Source organism: Periophthalmus magnuspinnatus, chromosome 11 (assembly GCF_009829125.3).
Source record: "Periophthalmus magnuspinnatus isolate fPerMag1 chromosome 11, fPerMag1.2.pri, whole genome shotgun sequence".
Lineage (NCBI taxonomy): Eukaryota > Metazoa > Chordata > Actinopteri > Gobiiformes > Gobiidae > Periophthalmus > Periophthalmus magnuspinnatus.
Window position 1 is genome coordinate 30,060,981 of NC_047136.2, and position 14,337 is coordinate 30,075,317.

The 14,337-nt window shown below is 40.4% G+C and overlaps 2 protein-coding genes across 2 annotated transcripts in view; both read left to right on the forward strand.

Annotated features, from left to right (window-relative positions):
• The first annotated feature begins 811 nt into the window (after positions 1–811).
• On the forward strand, positions 812–9,316 carry LOC117378384 (serine protease FAM111A-like). Its single transcript, XM_055225459.1, has 3 exons — positions 812–1,199; positions 5,928–5,975; positions 6,056–9,316. The coding sequence occupies exons 1-3, from the start codon at positions 1,182–1,184 to the stop codon at positions 7,496–7,498; spliced, it is 1,509 nt and encodes a 502-aa protein (XP_055081434.1). The 5' UTR covers positions 812–1,181; the 3' UTR covers positions 7,499–9,316.
• Positions 9,317–10,713: 1,397 nt separating this feature from the next.
• Positions 10,714–14,337, forward strand: part of LOC129456652 (uncharacterized) — a 12,134-nt gene continuing 8,510 nt past the window's right edge. Inside the window, exon 1 of the mRNA XM_055225247.1 lies at positions 10,714–10,840. Within this exon, the coding sequence (XP_055081222.1) occupies positions 10,714–10,840 (127 nt within the window). The remainder of the gene's footprint in view (positions 10,841–14,337) is intronic.

Consider the following 14,337-nt stretch of genomic DNA (forward strand, 5'->3'; position numbering starts at 1 on the left):
ATTTGAGTGACAACAGACTAAAGCCAATCAGCAACTGAAAAAGACGGATTTGTTAAAAATGACAGGTGTTTACAGCAATCAGAGTGTAGTTTGTGGAGACGTATTTTGTATGTAAAGTCACGTTGATCCGTGTATGGTCTGGACACTAAACGGCATGTGTGACTCATTCTTTTCAAATGTGCTTGTTTGAATAAGTGTAGTAGGTGAAATGCTCCTCAGATTTGTGTGATTTGTGTCTCGTTGTTTGTGTTGTAAAATTAGGCGTGGACTTGTTTTGATGTCACAGGAGCGAAGAGAACGAGGGCACGTGGAGCTGCTTTAACCTATCTGTTTTCCACTCGTTGTCATGTATGGACGCACTTGTACAGTGGATTTTAAACAGCACATTCAAAAATGAATCGCTTATTTCACAAACACGTTGCATGGTCCTTTCCTTAACAATTCCCTTAACAACTCCTTATTACATAAATGTAATAACAAGATTTTCTCTAATTGAGGAACACATTGTCTATGCGATTCAATCGATTCAATAGTTTTACCTTAATGACCAAATGTATTACTGAACAGCTTTACACAACTAATTATTGTAGTTAGTTGTCTTAAAAGGCAAAGAAAAGATGTGTATTTTATTATAATGTAAATATATATAATATAGTGTAAATCAGCAAAATTCTATTTACTTGCAATGTAAGTAAATAGAGTAAGGTTCTGTATTAGTAAAAAATGTTCTCATTATAGATCCATGAGTACTGTAAATCCCGCCCACAGAGAGAGCGGGTCACACGCTAGAGCGCACGCGTCAGGGGTACGTGGACTAAACTTGAACAGACGGAGATGAAGCCCTGTTCAAGCAAATACTGAGGGAGAGAGCGGCTTGTTTTACGGCGCATTCTGTGGGATAGGTCATTATCTCCAGAGCACAAGTCTGCCTCCCCCAGGACTCAGGCTCGAGGCTCAGGCGAGGCTCAGACTCGAGGCTCGAGGCTTAGGGGCGGGTCAGGTTCGAGGCTTAGGCTCGAGGCTCCTTCAAACTTCTCAGAGAGAAAAACTTTGACAGAACTTAGAGAAAATTCACATCCGTCACATCTAGACACGATGTAGTGGAGGTACTGCACGTCTGCACTTATAACAAGTTCTTCTTCACGTGTTTAGGAGGAAACCTCCCTTTGGCCTCCTACACCATGGCGCGCTTTGGATCGGTGAGTCTGATGTACTCTGCAGTAATTGTCCTTAGGCGAGTAAATTCAGACTGTTAATAATCTAATCTCTCCTCACCTCAAACACTATAAAATCATGAGTATGGAGCTGTCTCACACCTACATTCGCTCTATGACACAAACACATGACAGCACTGCATCGCCTGCTCTGATTGGCCAGAGCTCACAACACAGGGAGTACACTTAAAACTTAATTTAAACTTGATACCAAACTTGATCATATTAAACTAATGATCTAAAAGGTTGATAAAATGCGTTAAAAGTGACAAGAAACTAAGAACTAGTGCTTTGAATAATTTCCATGTGTATTTTTTTTACTTTAATAGGCCAATGTTGTTATCTCCTCAAAAACATATATGGAGTTGCGTTTTGTTTCATCTACACTATAGACCAGACAAGGGCAAACTACGGCCCGGGGGCCACACATGGCCCTTTGGGCTTATTAATTCAGCCTGCTGATGTGACCAAATTATATTAAAATAGGTAAGGGTACCCTTGTTAAATTTACCTTTTCAACAAGTTGTTGATCTTTTGGCACTTGATAAAACTGAATGCGACTTTTTCCTGCTGTGTTTATTTAACTGAAATTTAATAAATTAATTATCAATTTAATTAATGCATTTGGAAAATGTGTACAATGAACCTTGCATATTCATGCTTTGCTACATGTTACAAGCTAGAGACCAAATCTAATATATATATATATATATATATATATATATATATATATATATCCTGGCCTGGCCCATCTGTTAAATTTTAGAAGCCATTGTGGCCCGTGTGCCAAAAAGTTTGCCCATCCCTGACTTAGACTGAAGTGGACGAAGGGAGTCTGGCGTCACCCATGGTGTTCAATTGCAAACAAATGAAGCTCATTGAGCAATTATAGCAGCTTCTCTGCAACCAGGGACTATATTTGGAAATCTGAGCGCAAACCAAAGAGCCAATCAGGAGCGAGGCTGTTGAAGGTACACGCCCACTCACTCTCGCATCGCTGGTTTGGCAGAGGGTGGGCACTTAGCAACGAGGCTGTCAATCACCTGTAGAGCATGTAAAAATGAGAATTTTAAGACCTAAAAGAATGAGACTCAGAACAGCAATTACAGTGAATTGCAACCAGAGGTTGAAGGAACCATTTCACACCCATGCTCACTTTTTATTTGGAACGCTAGTGCGTTAGATATGTCCATTTATGTATACATTATACGATTCACACATTCGAGAATCCTTTATTATTGGTCTGTCTAGATCTCCAAAGCTCAGAATTCTCCATTCCACCTTGTGATGTCATGAAGCAGTAGCTTTCAAGTCAGCAGCTGCCTTTTCGATTTTGTTTAGTACATATTGGTAATTCCAAGGTTGAAATTATCCAAATGATTCTAGTGAAGGAGTTTAAAAACACAGTGGAGCACTTCCTGTATTAGGATCATAGACTGTACAAAGAAGTGGACTAAGTGAGCGTGACGTGTTCGGCCGCAGTTAAATGAAACTCATTGAGGCTAGTAGTTACGGGGTGAATTTGGAGCCAGGCTTCGTATTTGGAATTCCAACTGTGAGTATCGAAGCAACAAAAAAGCCAATCTGGGGCAAAACTGTGGAACATACTACCCCTTTCTGTCCACACTTCCTTCCTGCTGGTTTAGCAGGGGGGCGGGTGCTTAGCAACACTGTCAGTCAAACCTGTTGCTAACTCTAGCGGGAGTGACCTCAGAGAAAGAAGGCATCTGATTTGTCTCTTATTAATGTTCATATCTTGAGTTACGGACACAACAGCTGAATAAAAATACCAAGATTGTATTTATTTATTTATTCAATGTTTAACCAGGTGGGTCAATTGAGAACAACTTCTCATTTACAATGACGACCTGGATAGGCAGCTTCAATGAAACACATAAAACACAAACACAATTCACAAATCAAAGAATAAAACATTAAAAGGGGAGGGTAAAATAGTGGTTAAAAACATGTGCAGTGATCTTTTAAAATTAAACAGATTGAGCTTTTAAAAACAGAGAAACAAAAGAACCAAGTTTTAAATCCTGCTGTAGATAGTTCCAGTCACTTGCTGCAGAGAACTGAAATGAGTTTTTGCCTAAGGCTGTGCGAGCTTTCGGTACTGACAGCTGTATGTAGCTGTTGGAGCGGAGTGCACGACTGGAGCTGTGGATATTTAGCAGTGAACTGAGATATGAGTGGGTCATACCCAGTAAAGCTTTGTAAATGAAAATGAACCAGTGAGTTTGTCTGCAGGTGTGAAGAGATGGCCACTTGAGCAGAGAGTAAAGCCTACAGTGGTGAGTGTTGAACGCTGCACCAGTAACAAAACGAATGGCTGACTGATAAAGAACATCCATCTTGTGGAGCAAAGTTTTTGATGCAGATCTATAAAGTATGTCACCATAATCTAAAATAGGAGGTGCTATGATATCTGTGTAAGATCATGTAGAGCGGGTTAATACAAACATTTCAAGACCAAAATAACGAGTCTGACAGCAGCAGTTATAGAGAGAGGGGACACAGTCTTCTAACGTAAAGTGAATTGGAGTCAATGGAGCCGGAAGCACAGCCCATGATCACTTCCTATTTGAAACGTGGCGGCTAACAGGTTAACTATGTCCATTTATATATACAGTCTGTGGTTACCACATGACATCACAAGATGGAGTGTTTTCTGTTTGACAGAAAAACTCAGCCTAAATATGCAGGATTTGTGTGTTAAACATGTGTGAATGAAACAAAACAAATCTCCACGTATATTTTTGATGAATGAGACAACATAACATGGATCAGAAAATGGCGTAATATGGGGCCTTTAAGTACATATTTGGAGCTTAATTTCCTGAACATAAACAATATATACTTTGAATAGTTGCCATTAAAAAAGTCACACTCCAAATCACAGCCTTTTGCTGACAGAGGATTGTAAATCTTTCCATTAAAAAGACCCAAGCTGATCATCATTCATTGGACAAGACTGAATCTTGATCTCAGTTTAAATTCAATGAATATCCCACTCCCAATGTGCACAGGAAGGGAGCAATGATATGCAATTCCAGGTACTTCACCCACGCATTGGTATTGTTAGGCGTGTTCTATCAAAATGACGACTGGAATCGGTCTATTCAAATCTCAAAAGTTTATTCCCCTGACAGTTACAATCTAATACAGCACCCGGGGTCAAATGATCTATCCCTCAAATGTGCAGCAGGCGGTCTGTCTGCCTTTCCCTGGCCCCGGAAAAGAAAAATGCAACATGCAACATGAATATGCAAATGTTATATTGAGCAGGTTGACGCCTTGGTTCCTCCTTTTCGGCCTCGTTCACCTCTCCCCGACATCCCCGACTGCACTGGTCTGTTTTTCGGCCTTGAGTCTCCTCCGGCTGCCTTATCTCTGTAAAGGAGTATCCTGCAGAACCCCCCTTTTTTATTTCTCATAATTCAGAACACACAATGTTGTTTTTAAAGGAGGACTGTTATAAGAAATGAATAGTTACAGTGTCAGGGTATAGTGCTCGTTAGGCATTCTTCAAAAGGATACAACATTCAAAGGATATGAATTCAGTATAAAAGATTGTGCTTATTTGACAAGATTCAAAGGATACATGAATTCTGTGTTTTGATATATATGCATATATAATGCACCTAAAAAGCTTTATCCGGACTAATATGCATTCAGTATTTTGATATATGTATATGTGATGCAACTAAGAAGCTTTATTACTTAGCATACCCTTCAGTATCAATATGTGGATGACAGCTGGACTAAAAGCAAAATTCAGGATCTGGAGCATTTTACTGCACATATTAATGCTGTGGATCCAAACATCCAAGTTCACACTGGAAGAGGCCAAGGAGAACACACTGGCCTTCTTAGATTGTGCAGTAACTCTAAGAGAGGACCAGTGTCTCAAGGTAGAAGTCTTCAGGAAACCCACACACACCGACCAATACCTGCTGTTTGATTCACACCATCCACTGCAGCACAAACTCGGAGTTATTCGTACTCTACAACACAGAGCTCAAGTAGTTCTCACAAAAAACAGAGGGAAAAGTGACACACAGCAACAGCACATGGAGAAAGCCCTCTCGGTTTGTGGATATCCAAAATGGGCCTTCAGTAGATCTAAGAGAGCTAAAAAACAAGACAACAGGGAATTTGAACCTAGAAGGAAAGGTGTAACCATTCCTTACACAGCGGGTGAGTCTGAAAAACGTAAGAAAATTTTCAGACAGTTTGAGATTCCGGTCTATTTCAAACCTACCAACACTTTAAGACAGGAACTAGTTCACCCAAAGGACAAAACCCCAAGCCATAAACAAAGTAATGTAGTCTACTCCATTCAGTGTAGTGAAGAGTGCAGTGAGCGTTACACTGGAGAAACTAAACAGCCACTCCATAAGAGAATGTACCAATACTGTCGAAAGAGTTCCTCGGGACCCCAGTCTGCCATACATCTCCATCTCAAAGACACTAACCACGCCTTTGAAGATTGTGTGGTACAGATCTTAGCCAGAGAAAAGGAATGGTTTGAGAGGGGATTTGAAAATGACTCGCTAGGTAACAGGGAAAAGAAAACGTTAAACTGGGAAAATATGTAAAATGTGCAGTAAAATCTTATCTGTGTTCTAGTAAAGTAGATGTTTTAACCTGTCATAGGCACTTTAATATGGCTCTTGTCATATTTATCTTATGAAACATATTTTACAGAGAACAATCGTAGAGGAGATCAATCCTGACTCACGGGAATCACCAAAGGTGGGGCTTTTGAGTTTTAGTTTTATTGTAAAGTTTTTCTTGTTCTGTCTCTCAGTGTAATGTTGCCTTTGTCCTGACAGGAGACTCACAGGAGTTACATTCTAGGCGGTGACACTCTAGGCGGTCACACTATACGTCACTCGGTTTTGGACAACTGGGAGCAGCTAGATGCCAGTCTTCCCTACATAACCCAATTCCCCCCCAGTGTGCAGACCAGATCAGAGTCAACATGGACCAGATCAGAGCCAACATGGACCAGATCAGAGCCAACAAGGACCAGAACAGAGCCAACAAGGACCAGAACAGAGCCAACAAGGACCAGAACAGAGCCAACAAGGACCAGAACAGAGCCAACAAGGACCAGAACAGAGCCAACAAGGACCAGAACAGAGCCAACAAGGACCAGAACAGAGCCAACACGGACCAGAACAGAGCCAACAAGGACCAGATTACAGCCAAGGGAGCGCCCGCCCTGCTCAGAGCAGGTGAGTGTGGAGGCCGGTGGGGTGATACCAAGGACCAGAGCGGTCAGTGTGAGGACGGTACTGCTGCAGACACAAGCTCCATATCGAGAAAACATTCGTAATGTGGTGCGTCACCAGTGTCCAGAGCTCAGGAGGTTCATGAACCGTCGATTTCCAGGTGAATCCTTTCAGCTCGCCTTGAAGAAAGTGAACTTTAAGAAAGTCCAGCAGACGTTCAGTGAAGTGTTCCGCTTGAGGAAGCTGATACGTTTGGGTGAATCAGTCTGTGTTCTGTATATTGGGGACATATGCCAGGGCTCAGGCTTTGTGCTCACTGGGAATCTCATCCTCACTAACGCACATTTGCTCTCTGAAGGGCTTTCGCATGATGGCAGAACCCTGACTGTACCAGTGAAGGCTGTGTTCAACTATGAAAATACCCCTGTTGAAAATGATTCACTTCTGATCTGTGAAGTTTACAGTGAAGTCCTAGACTTGAACTGGAAAATGGACTATGCCATTCTATATCTCAATACACACAAAAAAGTCCCTCCAGGACTCCTGCTTCATTTTGGGCCCAAACCAGATGATGGAGGGGCCTGTATCATTGGGCATCCTGGTGGTCAGGTGAAAAAAATTGATCTTACATTTATCATTGGGAAGAATGAAAGACAAGAAGCTGCAAACCAACAACTAGAGCCTTTGGACAACTCAGAAAGAATGGTCATTGTTAAAAAAGCAGAAGAGCAGAACATTGAAAACATATGGTGTTCAGACCTTGTGATAACCTACAACACGTCCAACATGTACCACGGCTCGTCCGGCTCCCCTCTGTTCGATGACGAGTGCAGAGTGGTGGGCTTACACACTGCAGGCTTCACTTATGGTTTCAAAGGGGAGAACCGCAGCATCATAGAGTATGCTCATCCAGTCCTGGACATATTCACAACATTTGTGCAAAGTCTTGGATCAAAGAATAGAAGGGATTTTTTGGAGGAGCTTGAACAAAGCTCGAGTAGCAACCCACATTTGAGAGAAATCTTTCAAGGCTTAGTTTAAACCCATGTGCCGCCATCGGGCCTTACAGTGTGTAAAATTATGAAAGACGACTCAGTAGCACCACCTCAAACTTAAATTTTCATATAGCTAATCTGAAAATCTGAAAGTTTTTACGTTGAACATGTCTGGACATGCAAAAAATGTGATTATGGCCTCACCCTAAACCTTACAGGAATTCGGTCATATTGGATGAAATCCGAGAAAGAAGGCACGGCGTCATATTTAGGACATCTCCTCGCGCAGTTTTCACCGTAAACACTTCAAATTTGGCCAAAAGATGTTAAACCCATGTGCAATTAAAGATTACCAATTAGATTTTGAATATGACTTTGAGTGTGGTCATGCTGAATTTTCAATAAATATAAATTTTTTGAAAATTTTAGAGAAAAAGGGTATTTCTCTTTTCTCTTTTTTGTTTGTAAAAAGGCAATAGAGCGTAACACAGTGATAAGCAAATCAAGGCACTGTGTAACAAAATGAAAGTGAAAAAAGTTTGAAAAATGACACGGTAGTGCCTAACAACACCAATACATTTTTTAACAAGGTTCTCAGGTATGTCCTCAATGACTTTTTTTTTCAGTATTTCAAGCAGGATTGTCTGTTTGCAATCGACTTGCTATGGCGACGTCCAGCATACAAATACATGGGTTTTGACTCACTGGGATGAAAAAAAAGTTTGTCATATATCATTGAAATATTCCCCATATCATAAGACACAAAAAACCCAATGAGGACATACCTTTATTTCCAACCATACACATGTGACAATGTCAGAAAAAGTCTGATTGAAATGAATGGACTAGTAACATATAGATGCTGATTTAAGGAGTTGCACAATGTAAACGGGGACATTTCAGTGTGCATTTTTTTAGGATGTAGAATGGTCTACACAAGGACATTCAACCCTGTAGCTAGCATGTTCAGTTGAAAAAATGCTGTAGAACAAAGTATTTGAAAGATATAGAGCAGTGGTCGGCAACGTCCGGCCCGCGGGAAAATGTTGGCCCTTTGCCAATTTATTTTGGCCCGCCAGAGGATTTTGGACTTTCTTCCGGCATTGATTCTTTAATACTGTCATGATCCGCTCCGTCTGCTCCACGTTTTTCCTCCTGTCCTGCTCGTTCCCTCCCTCACCTGCCGAGCTGGGCTGAGCTCCTGGCTCCTCCTGCGCGCACCTGCAGCTCATCAGCGCAATCACCACCACCTGCTGTGTATAAGAGGAGGCAGGACCAGACACTCAGGGCGAGATCATCTGCGTTTCTACACCCTGTTCAGTGCCGGTTCATCTTCGTTTCAGCCTCATCCCGTTCGGTGCCGGATCGTATGTGCGTCTCCACCCAGCTTGCTGGACCGTCTCAGCTCCAGCGCTCCCGGCTCAGCTCCGACCCTGCTTCCACCCTGCTTCCCAGCCCTGGTACTGTCTGTTTTATCTCTGCATTCCGCGACCCCGGACCCTGGTTAGCACTCTGCGTCCTGCCCTGGTGCTGCCCGCATCGTCATCTCCGCTGCGCTCCACGTTCCGCTCCTGGATCCTGGCCCGCCTCACCTCCTGCTCACCGCCGGATCAACCCTCGAACTGCACCATTTGTCATTTCTTTAATAAATACTGTAAATATTCCCCGAGTCTGCATCCTTTGGTCCGCTACACCCACCGTTACGACAAATACCAAGTTATGTGGGCACTGCTACGGGCATTCCACTACCCATGGTGTGCATGTAACACAACATTAAAAGCAAACAATGAACTGGTGTGTACATACACCTTCACCAGTCAAAATCGTGGCTAACTGTTTTTGGACATCTGGTGAGGCAAGTGTGCAGACTGCGCGCAGCTCAAGGAATGTGTACCCGTTACGCTATAGCCTTCTTGCACTTCTGGGGTTAGTTATTCAAAATTCCCTATTTTATTAAAATAAATCACTTAATCACAAAACTGTCAAAATACTCAGTTTGAAGATTTTTTTTAACCGGGGTGGGGACTTGCTTTTTGTCCGCATGTCAGGTTTTATTGTTCCCGACCTTTGCTCATGTTTGACACAACATAAATCCACTTAGCCATGTCAATTTTAAACATTTTTCATTTACGTTGTGATTTTATCACGATCCTTGCTGCACTTGGCATCATCCAAGTCCTACAGCTCTCCCACAGTCGTGCGTAAAGGTGCAGGTCATTACGGCACCAAATGCGGAGTAAGGAAGCCGTTAGTGCGGTATTACGCACGACTAAAAGCCTGTCGTAGTTTAACCTTCGAGGCAGAGCTAAATCGCAGTGATGGTCACAAGAAGACAGCGTGAGAAAAGAATTTTGATGGAGAGATTTGACGATAAGCAATAATTACGCAGCTTCCTGGTTCAAGTAACCGTCTTAGAAAGATTTTATCCTTGTTTAAATCCGCACATTTTAACCACAAAAGTATTAGTTTCAATTAATATCATGAGACAAAGACCTGAATAAATGAGGTAAAACCTTAAAGTGAAAAGTTTTTCATAGCTCTACCCGATACTGTGCGCCTTTAGTATCCATATTACCATGTTCAACAAAGGCATAATTCTTACCAAAACCATAATAAAAGGAGCAAAAGCTTTTGCCCGAGGATTTTTTAATTGGCTGTTTTAGGTGAGTTAAAATGCATGTAATTCATATTTATGTATTTATAAATATATGTAAGCCAATACCTTTACCATCTGGCCCGCCACCTGTGGGCGCTGAAAAAAATTGGCCCGAAGCCAAGCGAAGTTGCCGACCCCTGATATAGAGGAACTGAGGAACACTGATGAAATTATGTGGTATGTGTTGCATAGAATCAGAAGACTTTTACTGCCATCGTCTGTGAACACAGTTCACAAACTAGGAACTTACTGTGATAAAGTGCAACATAAAACGCACTGAATAAATACAAATAAGGGCATGCACAAAGTAAAAAAAAAAGATATGCTTAAAAATAAAATACTTGGAGGTAGAAAATATATACAACAGCAGCATCAGAACAACAGTGCAAACATGGCTTATTAAAGTGATAGAAGTACCTTAGTGATACTGTCTTTTCCAAAACTTTGTAAACACAACAATGCCAAGCTAACGCAACAAGTGATAAAAGACAAGGCTAATATAGTTACATCACCCAAAATACAGCTTACAAACTGATTTTTACCACTGCCACAGACTGATGCTAACATATAAACAGAAAATGGATTTTTGTCACAAAACAAGAACAATGAAGTTGGCATCCCTGCTGCACCAGCCAAAGACCGAGCCAATGTGTCAGCACCACCAGCAGCACCACAACAACTTCACCCAGCGAAGGAGTCACCATCAGCAGCACAACCATCTCCCCCAGCAAGGTATTCAGAACAAGTCAGCAGCACGACCACCTTCCTAAGTGAAGGATCCATCTCCAGCGTCACTTCCTCCAGTGCCCTCGGCACAGGCCTTGGATCTGTCTGTGACAGCCCCAGCAGAGGTTTCAGTCCCAGCAGCACCCCCATCACCTCCCCTGCCCACAGACCAGTCCTAGCTCCCCTTTGCCACAACTACTCCCTCTAGGGACTCACTCTCCTTTTCCCCCACACCTTCACCCATGGCCCTTCACAACCGTCTAGAAAGCCTCATCAGATCAGGGATTATCCCCTCACACCTATGAGCAAGAGTTCTGGCATCAACTACGCTGAACTCTTCCCCGTACCCACCTATCCCCCCTTGTCTTTCAACCAAACTCCTCCCTGTTTGCCCTTCACCAAGAACTAGGACACACAAGGCCTCTGTTGTCCCAGGACATGCAGTCATGATAAAGATAATACCATGCTGAGGACCTGTGATGGAGCTATATCTACAGTTACATCACATACACTGATTAACAGAAGGACAATTAGAGAAAATTAGTTCACATTCCCTGTAAGAAGATAATATTCAGTCCTACTGAAACTAATATGAAATTTGATGATTTTATCTCTTCTTTTAATTTTAACTTTTTTTTTTTTTTTTTTTTTTTTTTTTTAACGTAAAAGCAATTCTAGTGGAACCAACTCCACCCAACTTCAAATTTGAATCTGAAACAGGAGCAAACAAAAAGGGTGGAGGTGTGTGTGCATTTTTAGAGATGATTTAGTTACTCACAGGTTGTCATTTCGGGTGTTTTCATCATTTGTGCATGTTTCCTTTAAGATGGAGCTAAAACAATCACCCTCCATAGTCTACTTAGACCAGTGCTTCTTAATTATTTTCTATCATGCCCCCCCTATAAAGAAGAAGAAATTTCGCGCCCCACCCCCCCACAAAAAAATTAAAATAAATGAAATGATATAATGAAATTTAATTAAATATCAAATAAAAAATAAAATTAAATAAACATCAAATGACTAAATTAAAATTAAATAAATATCAAAATAATACATTAAAATTAAATAAATATCAAATTAAAACTAGTAATTTAGAAATTTGGTACACCACCTTACATGATGCTCAGTGCTTGCTGCTTTAAGTGACATTTACAAAGCGAGATGATTGTTGGCAATATTTGGCACGTTTACGCTGAAAAAACTCCAGCGTCTTATCAGCGTGACTGAGGTGTAATGAGGTGGCCCCTTAACTTATTTGGCTTCATACTGTCTGTTGCCAACATTTTCAGACACAGCAGACACCGGTCTATCCTTGTGTCCCACCGGAGTCACGGTGAAGCCAAGTGCTAAATACGCTTCATTAGACTTCCTCGTCTTATTTTTCGGGTGACTTTACCTCCGTCTATCTCCGCCTTTCTTTACATCCCTGTTAAAATGTTTTCCATAGTGTCTCTTTAGCAAAAGTGTTTCTTGTTCACTGCCCTGTGTCACGATCTGTTCGCTCTCTCCTGCTCTTTGCTGTGCACGCGCTGCGTACAGCGCGTACAGTACTACAGTGTCATACGCGGAATCATACGCGCCCCCCACAGCATCTCACAAACCAGCTGGTCCTGCAGTTGTTCGAAGGAGACACATAAATGATAACACAGGTGCACTGTTCATGGAAATGATACACTGAAAATGCCTCATGTCCTAATGTTGATGATTTGTTGAACTCTGTGAGTGTTTTGAATGTTCTGGACCCCATTGCCCTGTCAAAATGGTTCAAGTAAACAGAAACAGCTATGCAGGAATAATGGCTTTTTCTGCATCTGTTAATTTTGTGATGATTATGTTTTGATTTCTTGTATTGTAATTTCAGTGTCTTTCTTATTCTGTAAAAGACTGAATTACTTTGTGTATGAATTGTGCTATACAAATAGACTTGCCTATTAAGGGGAACTATTTCAGTTTGTTAATAGGGCATGTAATAGTAAGACATGGTATTTATCATGCTCCTATTCACCCATGTGTTGACTTAACTGTATTTTTGTTAAAATACATTACTGAAATTGCATGGCTGAATAAAAATGAATTTAATGAATTTAACTTCCTTTTATATTATCATGTGGCCTTACACTGTGTAATCTCTTCGTCATCCTGGTTCATTCTAAAGCGCTTCAGGAAAGGTTTATTTGTGTCCTGCGAATGGTTCTAGAATTTTTTAATTGAATGAAACAAAACACAACTCCAGGGATGTTTTTGAGGAGGTAACAACATTATAGCATGGTTAAAGTTTCCCAAGAGTCAGTTTTGCCTCATCCTATGCCTGGGGAGGAGATATTTCCACTGAGTTTGAGGAAGCTGCACTCATTCAGACTGCAGGCTACAGTGGTTAAAGGAGTGCACTTAGGATGAGGATGAGGTTGTGGATCATTTGGCTCCTCCAGATTATTTCGTCCTCTACTGAAAATTTCTCAGGTAAAAAATGTTAAATGCTCACACCTTTTAGAATTTGATGATAATTTCAGATGGAGTGCGGGGCCTATATAATTGTATGGAAGATTCAGTGTTGAGAGAAATATCCAAACTTATCATTTGTTTGGGATTGGCATTTAATTCATTTTTAACTTACTTGTCATATTAGTCTTGTGATTGTTAACAGCTCAAAGGACTTTAAACCATATCTTTGGGGTTGAATAATGGCACTACTTTCTGAAGCTATTGTGGAAAAAAAAAATCTTATTAGTTTAGTTTAGTTTTTTATATTGACCAAAAAGAAGATGAACTTTCTGCCAGTTTTTATTCATGTGGATAGGCCCAGTAATTACAGAAATATTAACCATAAACCATGTACACAAATCTTTAGTCTGACTGTTAAAGAGCAATTTCCATCTAAGAATTCTGATCTGTCTCCAGCTCAGGTTAAACTAAAGGGATTCTACAATTTGCTGATCAGTCTTCTTCTTGAATGTGGAGTTGGTGTGGTCTGGTTTAGCTCTCTGAATGAAAATGAATACATTAATTTACATATGGTTTAACCTGCAGACAAGTATTGACTGGCAAAACCTATTATAATGAAACAGTGTAAAATAGATATGGTGACACAGAAGACGTGTGGTTGTGTGAGATAAACGAGAGCACATAAACAGGAAGTGCTGTTGATTCAGACCGGGACAGATGTTTTAAAATAGATTGGAATAAAACAGGAGCCAGGGATCTGACTTAAATAAATGGACTGTTACTTTAAAGAGGGGGTATTAGGCAAAATCAATGTATATATATATATATATATATATATATATATATATATATATATATATATATATATATATATATATATATATATATATATATATATATATATATATATATATATATATATATATATATATATATATATGTATGTATATGTATGTATGTATATATATACACGTATATATATATGTATATATGTATATATATATATATATATATATGTATATATATATATATGTATATATATATATAATTTATTTCTTTTT